Raw genomic sequence first — 18,933 nt, 5'->3', positions numbered from 1 at the left:
AGCTTACCACCCTCCCACACCTGCTCCCACCTTCTCAAGTCAACAACTTCTCTGCCAGAAAACACAGGTGAGGTGGAACTGTTGTAGCACCTGCATAGGCTGGCAATAAAGTGGATAGTCTTGATTTAGTATCCCTACCTTCCTGACTCTCCTCTTAATAACGAAACAATTAGACATAGAGTTAGGTACCTGCTCCGTGACACTAAAGCGATACCGGCTCTGCTCTTGCAGGCCATATATCTTACAGGAGATTGTGTTCCATTTAGTTCTCCTACTCCATCATCTTGAGACTTCCTTCCCCTAAGTCTAGGTTTTCTCATCTGTAAAATGACAGTGTTGCTCTAGAGGACCTCTAAGTCTATTAAAAATGGGAAACAGCTTACAGCCCCTGCATTCAAGTTGAATGAAACCAACAGAGCCCAGAACTAGGAATATAGGGTTGAGTGGTGACAGGCCCCAGGCCCCAACACTCTCCATTCCTGGAGCTCGCTTCTGCAGGAGAGCAGGGATCAGTGGGGTCTCCCACAGTGGTTTGCAGCCTGGGCACATGTACACACAGACGTCTTGGATGTCTTTGTCCTTCAGGTCAAGGGTAGGCAGCTCAAAGTGTCCACCGCTCTTTATTCTTTGATTTCACTGAAGGAGCAGTAGCTGGGCCCCAGGCCTCGCACGGTGCAGTCAGTGCTGTCGCTGTCACACTTGCCACAGTGACATTCAGAGGCTACTGGGTACGTATACAGGGAGTCTGCGTGGTGAGCACAGCCAGGCACTTTGACCGTCTCGTACACCAGCTCCTTGAAGGTACATGTTTTCTGGATGTTGGGCCTGGCTGGATCCTTGTACACTAGATCCTGAGTGGTTTAAGAGAGAGAGAGTTAGGTTACAGTATTCTGCAAGCTTCTGTTTGGCTTAGTCAATATAAGACAGGGATTTAATACTGCTTGCTCTAATATTTGCTCTCAGAAGATCAGCTTCTAGGATACTTAAGCACAGGAAACTTGACCTCATAAAGGAACATTTATACCACTTTTCTGAACTGTCCTGGAAGTGTTATAGAAAATATAATTGTCTCTTTTCTCTCTACCATGAGAGTACCCACATATTTAATATTTCTGAAACTCTACAAAACCTTTGAATTTGTATGGCATAAAAACATGTAAAGATAAAGGGTATCTTTAGAAGATATGACCTTTGCAATTTAAGGATGAGTGTTTTTTTTTTTTTTTTTTTGTACCTCGTAATCTTAAGCTATACTAATGACAGGTAAAAACATAGCACTTGGAAAGAAAAATATTTCCAAGTACTCTTTTCTGTGTATATTTAAGAGAGGAATAAGAGCCGTAAGCTAAATTATTGATATTTTGCCTAAAGTGTTTGGGAATTCTCATATTGGATTCTGGATATTCTATTGCCTTTTAGATTCTTCCTTGCCACTGCCTTAAATTCTGTACCTTTGTGGGGTTCTTAATCCAAAAGTATATGATACAGTTTCACTATCAGAACATCTAAATCAGGCCAAATATATTTCACTCTTCTACTTGCCCAGTGAGAAAATAATTGGCTTTGAGGGAGAAAGGGGACTGGGGGTTAATTCATTTCCCTAGCTGGCCACTGGGTCTATATCTCACCCAAAGTGCAGTAAGTTGAGTTTTATTGATCAATTCATTTAATATCAAACAAAGTATTTTCATTAAAAAGCAGCCACTTTCAATTTCAGTTTATCAAACTTCTGCACAGCCAGGTACAACAGAAAAATGGCAAAGAAACACTTTCCCCTTTAACTGGTTTATTTTGAAGAAGCTGTGAGACTGTAGACAAATGGTTTAATACCTCTATTCCTTGATTTTCTTAACAGCATAAAGAAGGGTGTGGGTTTGATGATTCATTTTGGTTCTAGTGTACAGGCATTGATTGCTCTCAGGCTGCTCGTTGGTATTGTATTAAAGATGGGTCAATAAAATGAATTTTATAATTGGCTGCTTGCATTTTTTATTTGGCTTTAAAATGAATGTTATTACTATTCCTGTTGCAGAGGTATGCCTTTTATTATTGCAATTGGCTTTTTAAGACTATTGGCAAAATTCCATGATTAAATATAGATATGTACTCATGCCCATGTTTATCCCTCAATAGGTAAAGCTAGCAGAAAAATGCTCTTTTAAAATGCAGAGTTGGCACATTACTGAAGCATTCATTTACATCAATCTGAGCTGTCCCGAATTTGTTTTACCCAAATTAAATCCAAACCCAAACATCTAAATGATATCATGGTAAATTACCTCAATCACAACACAGACAGTGTTGACTAAAGGGCTCGTGGCTGTTACTCAGAAGAGACAAAATATTGACAAAGTGGGAATAAATGAAGCCTGCCTCATCCAGACCCTCAGCACTCTCACTTCCTTCAAAGCAAAGTACCTACCTGGGTACAGCAGTAGCCCGCACACCACGTGGTGTTGATGCTTTTACAGAGACCACATTCCTCTTTCTCTACTGTGATGATGATGTTGGTTAGCTCACAGCTACTGCAGCACATTGCTCTCCAACAACAGAAAAGGAAGCAAAAACTACTGACTTCATCCTGGGTTGGGAAGCAAACAATTAGACACCCAAAGTATTTTAACTGTCATGGACTTTGACCCAGTCAAACTGAACTGAAGTAAACCTGCTCCCCAAACTCCACCATCACATTCAGCTTCAGCAAGCACTCTTTAACCCAAGAGAATCACAGTACAGGTCAGAAATCCTCATATATAATTTTTTAAGGATTAAGATGTCACAGGGTATATATCTGAAAAAAACAAAAACACTAATTCAAAAAGATACATGCACCCCTATGTTGGCAATTTACAATTGCCAAGATATGGAAACAACCTGTGTCCATCAACAGACGAATGGATAAAGATGTGGCATACACACACACACACAATGGAATACTACTCACCCTCAAAAAGAATGAAATTTTGCCATTTGCAGTAACATGGATGGACTTGGAGGGCATTATGCTAAGTGAAATAAATCAGACAGAGAAAGACAAATACTATATGATATCACTTATTTGTGGGATCTAAAAAATACAACAAACTAGTGAATATAATAAAAAAAGAAGCAGACTCACAGATATAGAGAACAAATTAGTGGTTACCAGTGGGGAGAGGGAAGAGGGGAGGGGCAATATAGGGGTAGGGGAATAAGAGGTACAAACTATTAGGTATAAAATAACATACAAGGATATATTGTACAACAGGGAATATGGCCAGTATTTTATAAGTGGAGTATAACCTTTAAAACTTGTGAATCACTATATTGTACACCTGAAACTTATATAATATTGTACAGCAACTATACTTCAATTAAAAAAAATGTCACAGAGGATTACCTTAATATAAGCATTTAAGGGACTTCCCTGGCGGTCCAGTCATTAAGACTCCGTGCTCCCAATGCAGGGGGCACATGTTTGATCTCTGGTTGTCGAACTAAGATCCCTCATGCTGCATGGCACAGCCAAAAAAAAAAAAAAAACCCAAAACATTTAAGACTACAAATTTCCCTGTAAGTTTGCTTTAGATTCATCCCCAAATCTTAATTCATGTTGAGTTGTCATTATTCAGTTAAATATATTTTCTAATTTCTCTCTTGCTTTCTTCTTTGACTCATGGGTCATTTGGAAGCATGTTGTTTAATTTCCATATTTGAAGGGATTTTCATGATATTTTGGTTATTGATTATTTAATTCCATTGTGCTTAGAAAACACACTTTATGTAATTTCTATCATTTTAAACCTTTTGAGATATATGTTATATCCCAGCCTATGGATTGTTTTGTTGAACATTTGTGTGCATTTGTAAAGAATGTGCATTCTGCTGTTTTGGGGTGAAATGTTCTAAGGGTATTGATGAATTTAACCTGATAGTGTTGTTTGACTCTTCTATATACTTTCTCATTTTCTGTCTGCTTGTTCTATTGATTACTGAGAGGAGAATGTTGAAATTTCCAACCATAATTTTATCCATTTCTTCCTTAAGGCTTATAAGGCTATAAGTTTTTGCTTTGTGCACTTCGAAGCTCTGTTATTAGGTGCATGTACATTTTAGATTTTTTCATATTCTTGCTGAATTGACCATTTTATTTTATGAAATGTTCCTCTTTAGGCATGGTAATATTCCTTCTCCTGAGCTCTATTTCACCTGGCATTAATATAGTCACTCTAACTGTATGATTAGTGTTTTCAAATATATCTTTTTCCATCCTGTGTCTTTGTATTTAAAGTGCATTTCATCTGGGCAGCATATAGTTGAATCTTGCCTTTAAAAAAATCTCATCTGATAATCTTTGCCTTTTAATTGGAGTGCTCAAAATCTTTATGTTTAATATACTTTTTTTTTAAACATCTTTATTGAAGTATAATTGCCTTACAATGGTGTGTTAGCTTCTGCTTTATAACAAAGTGAATCAGTTATACATATACAATATGTTCCCATTTTGCTTCCTTCTTGCATCTCCCTCCCTCCCACCCTCCCCATCCCACCCCTCTAGGTGGTCACAAAGCACCGAGCTGATCTCCCTGTGCTATGCGGCTGCTTCCCACTAGTTATCTATTTTACATTTGGTAGTGTATATATGTCCATGACACTCTCTTACCCTGTCACATCTCACCCCACCCCCTCCCCATATTTAATATACTTTTGATAATCGTGGGTTTATGGTCATCATATTGTTATTTGTCTCATTTATTCTTTGTTTGTTTTTCCATTTTTCCTGTCTTCTTTTGAATTAGTTATTTTTTAGTATTTGTTTTATTTCCACAATTGGCTTATCAGCTTGCTTTATTTATTTGTTTGTTTGTTCTCAAGTTTAAAATGCATACTTTATCTCAGTAATATTCCACTTCACACATAATTAAAGTATGTATCTTGTAACATTTCATTTTCCTCCACCCTCATCCTTTGTGCAATTGTTACTTATTTTACTTCAACATTATTCTACCCTCAATACATTGTTGTTATCTTTGTTCTAAATAGTCAATTATATTTTTTAAACACTTAAAAAATTAGAAAAGTCTTTTATATTTACTCATATATTACCTTTTTTAACACATATTATTTTTCTTCTGCTTAATGAACATCCTTTAAAATTCTTTGTCATGCACATTATCTGGCAATACATTCTCTCAATCTTAAATTTACTAAAAATGTCCTAATTCAACTTAATTTTTGAAGAAAGTTTTTCTAGTTATAGAATTCTAGGTTAGGAAGTCTGTTTGTTGGTAGTTTTGTTTCAGCACTTCATATTCTTTATTTGCATTGTTTCTGATGAGGATTCTGCAGTCTTATATATTTATCCTCTCTATGTAATGTGTCTTGTTTCCCTTTGACTGCTTTAAAGATTTTTATCTTTATCATAAATTTTCAGCCTGCCTTGCTGAATTTATGCTTATTTATGATGTGCCTTGGTGTGATTTTCTTTGGGTTTTTCCTACTTGGGTTTCAGTGAGCTTCTTGGATATACAGGTTTATAGTTTTTATTAAATTTGAGAAAATTTGCAGATAATTGCCAAATATTGCTTATCATTGCCTTGAATACAGAATAAATAAAACAATTAAGTTTTCTTTGGCCTCTGTTTCTTGGTGTTCTGACGTATCTATCTTATTATTTTTAAAAAGAATCAAGGTAAAGCTTGGAACAGAGAAGAGATCAGTCTCAATTTTGGTAGGGGTCTCTAAGACAAGCATTTTTTGTATAGCTGTCATAATTTTCAGTGTGATAATTTTCTTGACATCATGCTCCTCTGCTAGACTGTGAACTCCATGAGAGACTAGTGGGAACAAAGAAGGAGCTCAGTATTTTTTTAGTGAATGAGTGAACAACACATGGTCTGCTAACTCAAGGAGTGAGGCAATATTGATTTCTCAGAAACACTAAGACAGGTGGAGACATAGTCAAGCCAGGGGAAGGTGGGAAAGAAGCCACACTAGACATGTTGTCAGAGATTACCTCTACAACCTCAGTCCAAACTGCAGTAAAGCTTGGTCCAGGGTGTCTAACCAGATGGGTTGGTTCAAGAGCAGCAAGGAACTCTGCCCACCTAGACCTCTAGCATGACCCAGCAGAAAGGCACAGATTTTGGGGACCCAACTATATTAGTTTGCTAGAGCTGCCATAACAAAGTACCACAAACCAGGCGACTTAACAGAAATTTATTGTCTCTTAGTTCTGGAGGCTAGAAGTCCAAAATCAGCAGATTTGGTTCTTTCCAAGGACTGTGAGCAAGACTGTTCCATGTTTCTCCCCTAGCTTCTGGTGATTTGCTGGCAATCTTTGGAGTTCCTTGGTTTGTAGAGTATCACCCTGATCTCTGCCTTCATCTTCACATATCGTTCTTTCTGTGTGCATCTGTGTCCAAATCTCCCCTTTTGATAAGAACACCAGACGTATGGGATTAGGGACCCGCCCTACTCCGGTATGGCCTCATCTTAACTTCACTAGTTATATCTCCAATGACCCTGTTACCAAATAAGGTCACATTCTGAGGTACAGGGGTTAGAACTTCAATATGTGAGTTTTGGTGGGGGACACAATTCAACCCATAACACCAACAGATCTGAATTTGAATCCTGTCTCTTTCTCTTACTGACTTGACATGTTTTCACATCTGAAAATGGGCATAATACTACTTATCTTTCAGGGAAATTATAAAGATTAAATAAGATAGTGTTGGCAAAGCACTTGGCTCAAACCTAACACATGGTGAGCACTCAGTATATTGTGGCTTTTACTATCCTAAGCTAAATGCACATTGATTTATTGAATAATTGTGTTCCTCCTGAATATAATTGAGAAAAAGCCCATTTTTCATTTGATTCATTTGTCCATTAGAAATAGATCTGGTTTCTTTGAAATGTTTGCCGGTTTCCCTCTCAGATTGTTTCTGGGGCAGCAGGAAGACAGCCACTGAATCTCAAGTGCTTAAATAATTAAGCCAAAACAAGAGAAAGCTGATAATAAACACTTTTCTGTGCATTTTAATTGTGGAGCAATATCTTCTAGATAGTTAACTCTAAAGGCTTTATCGATTTAACTGAAACCTAATCGACTAACAACTCAGAAATACTGTTGGAAGCACTTCTCCAGAGAGGCGTTGTAATTAGCAGCTGGCCCCCTTCTGGGCAGTGGGGCTGCCACCCTGCTTGTGTTTGGTCAAGTAACTTTTCAGCCGAGTGATCATCCCAGAGGACATCGTTTCCCTTAACACAACTCCCTCCATTTCGCTGGCCACAGCAAATTAACCCCAGCCTTGCTCCTCAAAATGGTCAGGACTTTAACCCGAGCCTCCCTTCTCTTTGGACGTGAAGGGCACACATTTAGAAATTTTGAGATTTTGAAATGGAGATCTGATCATCTTGACTGCTTCTGTGTGGTCAGGTTAGGGCTTCAGTTGCCTGGATCTGCTTCTACCCTTTCTCCCTAGTGTAACTGAGACTGGTTTTTAGTTTGTTTCTTCATTTATTTCTTCCATGATGTTCTAGATGGACAGTCTTTCATGAATGAGAATGCCTTTTTTCCATTCCCGGTTTCCATATGGAGGGATTTTCCTTAAGAGCTGTCCTAGCCTCCCTGGAAATCTTTACTGCTCCACCCTTGGGATGATGGAGGGTTTTACCTGATTGTAAACGTGGAAGGAAATGCTGGGTCTGCTTGACCTGGCTCTGCCCTTCCTTCCTTAGACATGGACTTGCCCACAGAGAACATTCCTCCACTGCGCTTCCTCTTTTCTAGGGGGAGCCCAACCTCTGCCTCAGTGGGTGTCCACCTAATTTTGGAGAGGAGTTAGTAGACCAGTGTTGTTTTTCACACCTTGCTGTGTTACAATTTAGCCTCTTTCAGTAATAAGGGGGACATGTGGGATTCCTTCTGATGTATTCCTCGTTCTATTTCTCAAAGTTCTGGGGACTCAGGAATGGATATAGAGTGCTGTTTATTTGAGTCTTATAGGACACAATGTTGGCAAGCCTCTGAGAGTCAGCAACACAGTTGGTCTCTTTAGCCGAGTGGAGGTGTCTGACGAGGAAGTTTCCATGTATCAACCAGGGATTAGAAAATCTCTACTTAGGGACTTCCCTGGTGGTACAGTGGTTGAGACTCCAGGCTCCCAGTGCGGGGGACCCAGGTTAGATCCTTGGTCAGGGAACTAGATCCCGCATGGTGCAACTAAGAGCCCGCATGCCACAACTAAAGATCCCGTGTGCCACAACTAAGACCCGGCACAGCCAAATAAAAACAAACAAAAAAACCCCCCAAAAAACAAAAAAACTTTATCACACTAAAAAAAAAAAAAAAGAAAATCTCTACTTAGAAAACACAAATCCAGCAAGGCAATTGAATATTTGACACCCAAAACCTTTAGGGAAAGCAGAAGAAGTAATATTTATAAGGAGCCATTTAATAAGTGCCAGATCTTGTGGTGAGCATGTTAGTTACATCATTTCATTTAATATTGAAAAGGATGTGAAACCAGGTCAAAAATCAAAGAGGATGTCATTTTGCCTTAGTAAGTCTTGTGAGGAAAAAAGTGGAAAGCTAATCCTTTGTCATTAAACATAGTCTTCCAAAGAGTACGATACCTCTGAGTGGACCATCTTTAGGCACAGAACCAAAGGTTTTCTAGTTTCTTTCTTAGGTGAATGGCTCTTCTAATACTAACCCTGAATTTGGCCTGGTGAGTTGCTCATGGTTTAGAGATGGAAAGGATGTCAGATGATGAATTCCTGGTACTGAATTCTTTTTTATAGAGGTGGAACAGATCCAGAGAGGTTAGGGAACTTGCCCAAGACCACACTGCGATGCAGTACGAGAGCTGGGATGAGCAATGCGGTCGTGGAGACCTAGGCTGGTGCTCATTCTGCTCTGTCCTGCCATCCCCGTACCTGGGAGTTATTGACGGCAACCAACCCCTTCTACCACTTACTCTATTTTTAAGGCTATCCGCTGCTGGTGAATGGGAGAACAGTCTGAACCCAAGAGCAGCACTTTAAGGTGAGCCCTTCATTTACTATTTATTTCTCAGGGCCTTATGCCATTCTTACCGTTCCTAGGAATTAGCATCCACTCCTTTTCCTTTAGGATTGGGGCAGCACACAGCCATCAGAGGGCAGCTACAACTTGTCTTATTGACAAGACAGATAGTATTTCAGTGAAATTATATTCTGTAGCATCGATCATCATGACAGGATGTATGATAATACATAATTGGGATGTTTACCAGGCGCCCCATTACACTTTTGAGTTGTTCACTGAGATTTACGTTTTTCCTATTACCCTGTCTTGTTGGCAATTTGTTGAAATTCTCCAATGGTGTAATCATTTCTTAAATGCTTTGCCTCTGGTATATTTAAGGAAATTAGTCAGTGTGTATAGTTGCTGACTTAAGTTATTTTGGAATGATTTGAGAATCATTTGGGATTAGGGCCCAGCTCAAATGCCACCTTTGGGATGTGTTGAGGGCCTGTTCTTAAGATCCCCAGTCTGGACCAGGGGCTCACCTTTGGGTTCCTATGTACCTTGCATTTTCCTCTATCAGAGCTTTTATCATCCTGCACTGTTACTGTTTGTTTATGAGTTTTTCTCCTTTGCTAGAAGGTGGGTTTTCTTTTTTCTTTTTTCTTTAAGGTGAGGTTTTTTAGAGTCATATGGACCTGGATTCAAGTCCTGATTCTGCCACTTAATAGCAGTCTTAACTGTCTAAATCTCAGCCAGCCCATCTGTAAAATGGGTCTAATAATATCCTTCACAGAGAGTTTTTGAATATTAAATGAAGACATGTATTTCAAGTGCAGAGCATAGAAGTATACAATGGAAGCATTCAATAAATGCAAGTTAGCATCTGTTTTTGTTGTTGTTGTCCTGGCATAATTATTATTTTATTTATTTATTTATTTATTTATTTAACATCTTTATTGGAGTATAATTGTTTACAATGGTGTGTTAGTTTCTGCTTTACAACAAAGTGAATCAGTTATACATATACGTATGTTCCCATATCTCTTCCCTCTTGCGTCTCCCTCCCTCTCACCCTCCCCATCCCACCCCTCTAGGTGGTCACAAACCACCGAGCTGATCTCCCTGTGGCATAATTATTAATAACTCCCCTTTCACTCTACAGATTATCCTCATTTGAATAAGTTGTGTGGTTTCCCTTTAGTACATAATCTGTTAAAGAAATAGACATCATTACTGTCCAAGAAAAGCATATATCTAAATGTATAGACCATGAATAAAAATCTTAATACCTACTCAGCAAATAATTTCTTTCAAGTTAATTTATTTGGCTGTCAGAATTTTTGCCCATAAATGTTTTATCTCTAATTTGAGGTAAAGACGTATGTCGTGGCTTGTGTTGGTAACCAAATTCCCAGGGAACACCCCCATGCCCAGAAAATTGTACATATTTACAAATCTAGAGCATGGTGAACAAAGTAGAAAAAAAACACGTAGCAAGCCTTCATGCATTTAAATTCTGTGCCATGTAGTTCTCATTCTTATCACGGAGAGTAAGTCAGAGTAAACATTGCAATAATCACAGGACCAAAAGGGAATTAATTTTGTCTGTTTTTCTGTCTGTAGGAAAGATGATACTTATTGTAACTTCAGATTGATGGTTATACTGGCTCCCCCTTTTTTTTTTTTTTAATTTTATTTATTTATTTATTTATTTATTTTTGGCTGTGTTGGGTCTTCGTTTCTGTGCGAGGGCTTTCTCTAGTTGCGGCAAGTGGGGGCCACTCTTCATCGCGGTGCGCGGGCCTCTCACTATCGCGGCCTCTCTTGTTGCAGAGCACAGGCTCCAGACGCGCAGGCTCAGTAATTGTGGCTCACGGGCCCAGTTGCTCCACGGCATGTGGGATCTTCCCAGACCAGGGCTCGAACCCGTGTGCCCTGCATTAGCAGGCAGATTCTCAACCACTGCGCCACCAGGGAAGCCCTGGCTCCCCTTTTTGTTGCCAAGCAAGGCAATACAAAGTGCTTCCCAAGGAAGATGAGTATGGCTCACTTTGGAATCTTGTAAAATAAAGTTTGTTTGTTTTTTTAACAGAGTTTATTTTTTAGCATATATGTATGTATGGGTATATATATATATATATATATATATATATATAGTCAATATTTTGAGTGGGATTCAAAAATCAGTATGTCTGTTTTACATCAACTGCATTTTTAAAAAATAAAATACTTTTTTTGTATTTTAGTATTAGTATTTTAATATATTAGTATTTTAATATTTAAATAAAATACTTTAAAAATACTTTTAATTATTATTATCCTAGGGTACAGCACAGTGCGTGTCACATGGTAGGTGCTAAAAATGAATGCATAATGAGTAAACAGATGACCTTCAGATTGCTTAAACCCTTCCACACTGATGTTATTACCCCAGTTTACCTGATATTATCGTAGTGTTTACTTATCTTAGTCTCTTTGCTCCTGGAGTTTCTAGTCCAGGAGATGTTGCTTTCGTCCTCACCACATGGAGAGATCGATGTGAGATAGGTGATACAGGTATAATGTGTGCTTGGTCTGATCTCTATCCCACCCTCTCCCCTAGCTCCAAAAAAAATACCAGATGCCTGTCACAAAGTCAGCTCAGCCATCCTCTACAGATGTTTAATAGTCAGAAGGACCAGGCTACAACCATCAGGGCTCAGAATAAGTGCCAAAGCCTATTCCTTAGCCTCGTGGGTACATTGCCCCTTCTGAGAACTGATTGGGGCAGGTCTGCCATTCTGTGGGACACAGTGAAACAGCTATGCTAGCTGTTAAAATACTGAAATACTTTTTTTCCCCGGGAGTAAATAGTTCTGCTCTTAGCCCCCTGAATAACCACACCCCTCCCACCGGCACCCTGGCCATCTTAGACCCTCTCCAGGACCTCCTGGACCTCCCTGTGGTCCAGCAACTGAAGAATTAATGCCTGGCATGGCAGAGGGAGTCCAGGATGCACCCTTTCTGATTGCTCTGGTGCCTGCTTCCCAGCTGCTAAATACTTTGAGTACCACCCCTTTTCAGGGGGTAACTGAGCTGCTCCCTGAGCTCCTTCTTGGTCCTGCAGGTTTCTCCTTCTTTCCCATCCTGCTGATGTTCTGTTTTGGCCCTGCCAGCTCCACGTCTGGGACCTAGTACCACCCTTCCTCACTGTGCTCAAGCCCCTCCAGTCCTCCACGCGGTCTGTCCCTAGTCCCTCTGCATGCAGCAGGTCTGCCAGTGATTGAAGGCTCCTCCCTTCATCCAACCTCCTCTCAAATGTCATGTTAATGGGTAGACCTTGGCCTTTAATTATCGGCCCTTCCCCTTGGGGCAAGTTTGCCAGGCATCCTGTATTGACAAGACATGTCTGTTTTTTGACTTGCATCATATATTGACTTTTTTAGGACATCCTGAGCATCCTGATTTGAGCTTTTTTTTCAAAAAATTGCAAGAATATGACAGGGCTATTTTTCAAAATTTAACTGGGTATCCTGATTTTTTCCTCCTTAAAACCTGGCAGCTCTACCTTCCTAGCTTGAGGACCACAATTTTACCCCCATTTCTTTGTATTGCTATTAGTTTCTGCTGTTCTTTTTCTCTCTCTGAGCTAAGGTTTTGCCGTCTATCTACAATGCTGTATGGCCTAGAGGCCAGGTGGTTTGCACCAATTCCATGCTAACTAGGACACAACCAATTTTTACTGAATGAATGAATGAATGAATGAAGAGATGAATGAATAAAAGAGTTTGCTCTGTAGAATTCTCTTTCTCTTTAGAACCCCATTTGGAATATAATAGGGCCTTTGAGTCTGAAAAATAAGTAACTATGATGGAAACTAAACCCTGTTCTGGGGAAGCCAGGCTGCTTTATACTGCCACTGCTCTGTGTTTAATTACCTTTTGTTATTCCCTTAGCAATTAGTAAAGTGCCAGTCTGTCTCGGATGTGCTAAGGAGACCAAGAGAAGATGTTTTTGTCCACACTTGAGCCAAAGTGTTAAAGGAACAGTAGCACACTTGGGATGGGGGCTGGGGGAGAGCGGAGATAGAAAATAATTAATATTTATTGAGCAACCATCTTGTACTTTTTTAGACATGATCTCATTTTGTCCTCACAGTAACCCTGCAAAGAATATTCTACACAAAGAATCATGTTTAGCCAGGCTAGGTAACTTGCTCAAATCCTAGAGTTAGTAAATAGCAGAACTTGGATTTAAATCTAGGTCTTTCCACACAATACCATCCTGCCTTCTCTTGCTAGAAGCATCATGGTGGTGGCAGTGGCAGTGGCAGTGATAAAAGACAGAGAACTCAAGGGGAAGGTAACACTCTAAGACAGAGCCAGGCCCCCTCATTCCCTATCTCTTTCACTCTCTTTCTCTCCTTTCTGCCTTCCATTCATTCTAGAACATTCCTGGCATAGTTCCGTATTCTCAGGATACTGATGAGCTGATGAATAAGATAAACACAGTCCCTGACCTCGTGCAGTTATATTCTAGGGCAGGTTATAGAGACTGAAAAAGTCCTTTCAAGCATGATGTAATTACTAAAGTTATTTTGGAAGCATATAAGGAGATAATGGGAGAACGGCAGTTGTTGGAAGGGTGGGGATCAGCAAAGGCCTCATGAAGATAGTAACATGTGGGTTGAAATGTAGGGATAAGAGTAATTTAGCTTTGCCAAGAGTTGGGGGAACAGTTGTTTCAGGCAGAAGAAACTGCTATAGGACAAAGAAAGTGTAATAAGGTTGGCTTATCCTTCTAAAGAGAAAGCTGTAGGATCCCAGTTTTATTTCATTTAGAGAAGCAGCCTGTTACCATAGGGAGAGGTCATTACTCCTGAATTCTCAGAGAAGGATCTTACGTGGCGAAATATTTGGATAGAGAATGAGGCAGTCATGCAGGCTGGTTTGATTACAAGCAGTTGAAGGAGACAGAGGCAGAAAGTAGAGATAATGAAACGAGAAAATGAAGAACCAGGAAGGGACATTTAAGTTTGTATCATTTGATAAAGAATATCTCCAACTGCAGTGGCAGCTCTGCCTTTGCTGGTTTTGAAATTGCATTTGGAATGAGGAGACAGTAAAGCTGTAAAAAAGTCACTCTGCACTGGCAAAGAATACATTGAGTGGCAGTTGAGATTGTGATCAAATCCAGTCTCCCCACTTCTCCAATTATAAAGTGTTTTCCAAAAGTGTAGGTAGATAGGCTGATTAAAGTACATGCTCTAAAATAGCCAAATGCTTCCTCCAAATGTTTAAAATCCAAGCAGGTCCTTTATCACAGAACACGTTCTGTATTAAATATTAATCAAAATAATTTCATTTTGCAGATTCAATACTTAAAACATCAATTTAGATGATGGATCATGAACTTTAAAGCTGGAAGAAATGTTAAACCCATCTCTCCCTCCAGCCCCTGCATTTAACAGATGAGCGAGCTGGAATCCAGAGAGGATAAGGGAGTTCTTAGCATCCTAAAGCTAGGTTACGGAAGTTAAACCAGAATATTGTATTTTCCTGATAAAAGAAAGAAAATCAGGTTGACACCAAGCTTTAGCTTTAACTGAGCTGTCCACTGATGGTATATAGAACTTTCCCCGATATTTTGCCCCTTGACATATATTAATTTTTCTTGCTTTTACCTCTGATGAGATCTCTATACTAAAGTGATTGTTGCTATTAGAAATCTGGATAGAATTCCATTCAAAGTGGGGAGAGGGGTGTTTGTAAACATGGCAAGTGAAATTGATTGTGGATACGGAATATCCCAGAATCACTGTGCTTTCCTTTGCGTCATGACAAAATGCCCCTTAAGCTTCAAAATCATAAGGTAGTTGCCTGCTTCCCCTCTTTTTCATTCAAGCCATACTAAGCACCTACTTTGACCTTAGTTCTGTCCTGGGCACAGTGTGTTGTGGTGGGGGCCGTGTTGAGAGACACACTCCAGTCTTAGGAAATGTACCATTTAGATGATTTTGGTAATGAGTAGACCAAAATGTGTTAGGGGATAAAAGGGGCAAATAAACTTGCCCAGAGAGCTGGAATCAATATTTCTGCAACGCAGCCTTGAGGGTAAAGAAAAGTGAGACACCCAAAACCTGCTACCTACAGCTATTTCTCCCTTCGTTTGGGAGGAGAGAGCTGAAAAGTGGATGGATGAAACCAGGTCAGAGGGTTCTGCTGGGCTCTGACTTGAAGTTAGTAGGAGACTGGAGGAGCTAATCAAAACTCTTCCTACCTTCAGGATTCAAGTTACTCCATGTTTCTTTGCTAAGGAAAGACTGGGTAATAGGAATATTGGGCTATATTAGCTACACGCAGAGGTTATATGGAACCGATGCCCAGGAACCCATTAGTAAATGCTAAGTAGATCCTTCTCCCTCTGCCAGGGCCCACTGGCTGATACGGCTAATCAATCATGGCATTCCTTTCCCTTTTAAGACTCAGCATCTTTCTCAACACCATGTTTCAGACAAACACTAACAAATGATTGAATTTAGTGCTTGAGATGAAACTGACTTCCAATTCTTGTGCCAAGTTGTATGGCATAGAGTAAAGGGACATCATGAATGCTTGAAGTATCCTGTGTGGCCCAGTAGAAGGGATGACATTAGTTGGGCTTTGAAGTTTGGGTGGATTTTGGGCAAGTGATAAGAAATCTTGGGAAAGAGTACTATGGGAACTAGAGTGTAGAGATGGTGAAGAACATAGCTGTTTCGGAGAGATTGAAGATGCTGACCCGAATAGAGGAAAGGGTATATGTAAGGAGTAGGAAGAAATGTATAGTTGGACAAGAAGAGTGAGTCAGATCATGCCAAATATTCAAAATTTGTTGTGATAGGAAATAGGGAGCTATTACAGGCTGGTACGGAATTGCAAATCTCTTTAATACCTGGCTTAATAAAAGACAGCTGGATTCTTGTATCTTGCATTCAGTTGGTACATTATGAGAAAACAAGTGTAAAAAAGTCAAATAACGGCTTAGTGTTATTATCAAAATATTTTTGACCTTATAAATCCCCTGAACTGGTCTCAGGGATGCCCAGAGAACTGCTGTTCTAGACCCTGCTAAGGATTTGGAAAGGGGAACTACCGAGATAGAGGACAGTTAGAACAAGAGTAGTGACGTAATCTGATATGTGCTTTAAGAATTACTTTGGCTGGCGTGCTGTGGAAGAATTGTGAGCAGGCAGTCACAGGAATAGAAGGAAGAGACTTCCTAGGTGGTTTTATCAGAGTCCAGGGGGTGGAGGGTCCTGACTGGATGGGAGTGGCAGAATGGAATGGAGGCAGATGTGCGCCTGGTGGAATGTAAGACCCATTTCAAGGGAGAAATCAATGGTCCCTGCTTCTTCTCCTTTGTGTCCTATCCCTCTCTTCCCTTTGCTGTTTCTTTATTCTCATTCTGTGGATTGGGATGGCCAGGAGATAGTGAGGAAAGGAGATTTTTAAAATTTATTTATTTATGGCTGGGTTGGGTCTTCGTTTCTGTGCGAGGGCTTTCTCTGGTTGCGGCAAGTGAGGGCCACTCTTCATCGCGGTGCGCGGGCCTCTCATTACCGCGGCCTCTCTTGTTGCGGAGCACAGGCTCCAGACGTGCAGGCTCAGTAGTTGTGGCTCACAGGCCTAGTTGCTCCGCGGCATGTGGGATCCTCCCAGACCAGGGCTCGAACCCATGTCCCCTGCATTGGCAGGCAGATTCTCAACCACTCTGCCACCAGGGAAGTCCCCAGGAAAGGAGATTTTTAAAAAAAGAGGAAAAGGTAGGAAACTGGCTTACTGAATCAAAGTAGGAAGTCTTTTCCTGAGTCAACTACTTCCTCTTTCTGTTGTTATTGAAAAGAATAAAACAAGAATTAACAATTTTTTTAAAAACGCAGCAACTCATTAGTCTACTGTCTTAACACCGTGAATAATTTTTTTTCATATTGGCTGTCATATGTATAAATATTTTTACAGTATTGCAATCAGTATACATTTTCCTCTGTAGGTATGCCATTTTAACCTATCATATTTATAATTGTCCATGTTTCTATGTAATTTTAGTTTTGAAGGCCTGCTTTCTTGCATCTTGTTACTATGCCATAATTTATAAAAGTCTGTCTCTAAGGGTTAACTTTTCCATTATTTACATTTTCTTGTCTTCTAGATAATACTGTTAGGATTCCTACGAACATATGTTTTTACTTGTATTACACCATTCTACACTGAGAGTAGATTCTTAGTTGTGGAACAAGGGGGTCAAAAATCATTGCTAGCTTTTTGTGAGATTTCAAACTTGACGAAACTTTCCTCTAGGTCTTAAGGACTGTCTACTTCTGCAAGAGAAATAGGTAAGTAACGTCCAAGTACTCAGTCCACAAACCTTGGAATCGTTCTTGGGGGAAAAGGGTGAAGGGTTTATAGATGTTCTTTGTTTCTGACCTTGCAATTTTTTTCTACAAATTTGAAAATACTTAACAACAAAAAAATCAAACAACAATTATCTTTTTCCTTAGGCAAAAAGGCCAGACATAAGCACCAAGACCACATAGAGACACGCAGAGCATAGCTGAGCTTCTCTCATTTTTTCACATCCTACTTCCAATCGCTCAGCAAATCCTATCAGTTCACCCTTCAAAATATAACCAGAATCTGCTACTCCTTACTATCTTTACCACTTATGCCCTGGTTCACACCATCTCTTCTCTTGCCTGGATGATTTCAATAGCCTCCCAACAGGGTCTCTTTGCTTTAACCCTTGCATCTCATCCCTGAAGCTGGAGTGATTCTTTTGAAGTGTAAGTTAGATCATGGCATCCCTCTGCTTAAAATCCTCTAAGGGCTTCCCATTTTATTCAGTGTCAAAGCCAGCACTCTTAAAATCACCTGTGAGCAGGGTGACCATATAATTTATTATCCCAAGTGGGACTATTTTGGGAAAGAAAGAAGATGCTATTAATAATTATGTCCAGACAGTAGCCATATATAAATGTAAGCTGACCAGGTCTACAGTCACCCTTCCTCTGAGGCCCTACTTGCTGCTATCCTGTCACCTTTGATTTCATCTTTATCCTTCTCTGTCTGTCTGTCTCTCCCTCTTCACCAATCCTCTTGGGCTACACAGCCGTCCTAACTGATTCCCTACCATGCCAAACATGATGCTCTTCCTCCAGAGAGCTTCACAGCTCATTCCTTTACTTCCTTCAGGTCTCGGTTCAAACACCACCTGTTAGAGAGGCCTTTTCTGACCATTCTACGTAAATAGTATTCCTCTTCCACTCACTCCCATACTTCCTGGACTCCTTAACCTGTTTTATTTTTCTTCATAGCATTTATCATCCTCTGATGTACTTGTTTCTCTGTGTATTGTTTTGTCTCTTTCCACTAGAATGAATATTCCATGAAGCCTGGAAATTGCTCTGTTCATTTTTTTTTTATTACCAGCATTTAAACAGGGCCTTGCACGTGGTACGAACTCAACAAATGTTTGTTGAATTAATGAAAGAATGTGAGATGGATGGTGTTCAGCTGCTTGGTTGGACCTGTAGCCAGAAATTACAAACTCGAGGCTCAGTTTCTTTTCCTAACCCCGTAGAGTCATGTTTATATCCCAGGGTGGTGGCATCTACAGCTTTTCCAGCTCTTCACGCTCTCTGGCCTGAATATGCACATGTTCCTGTGCTCTAAGAATGGCTGAGACCTGCCTTTCTCCTAAGCACGTCTAATTGAGCAATCTGTGTTTCTATCAGCCTTTTCAATATATGGCCTCTCTGGAAAGTATACTATAGTAACAAGCAAACCTCTTTTTAGCTCTTTAATGAATTTTTTCAAGTCAGATTAAGAAGTGTTTCCTAGGAGCCTTATGGAAGCCAGCCTAGCCCTGCCTACCTCTTTTCCTCATTCCTCACCATTCTGTCTCATGCCTCTTATATT

At 40.0% G+C, this 18,933-nt stretch overlaps 1 protein-coding gene across 1 annotated transcript; it reads right to left on the bottom strand.

Annotated features, from left to right (window-relative positions):
• Window positions 1-620: 620 nt before the first annotated feature.
• On the bottom strand, window positions 621-8,917 carry LOC118899558 (follitropin subunit beta-like). Its single transcript, XM_036861332.1, has 4 exons — window positions 8,851-8,917; window positions 2,651-2,709; window positions 2,423-2,581; window positions 621-851 (listed from the first exon to the last, which is right to left on the bottom strand). Exons 1-4 carry the CDS (start codon window positions 8,915-8,917, stop codon window positions 621-623), a joined length of 516 nt encoding a protein of 171 aa, XP_036717227.1.
• Between the last annotated feature and the right edge of the window lie 10,016 nt (window positions 8,918-18,933).

The sequence above is a fragment of the Balaenoptera musculus genome, chromosome 8, assembly GCF_009873245.2.
Source record: "Balaenoptera musculus isolate JJ_BM4_2016_0621 chromosome 8, mBalMus1.pri.v3, whole genome shotgun sequence".
Lineage (NCBI taxonomy): Eukaryota > Metazoa > Chordata > Mammalia > Artiodactyla > Balaenopteridae > Balaenoptera > Balaenoptera musculus.
Note: the sequence above shows the minus strand (reverse complement) of the source record. Positions and strands in the feature narration are given on the sequence as shown.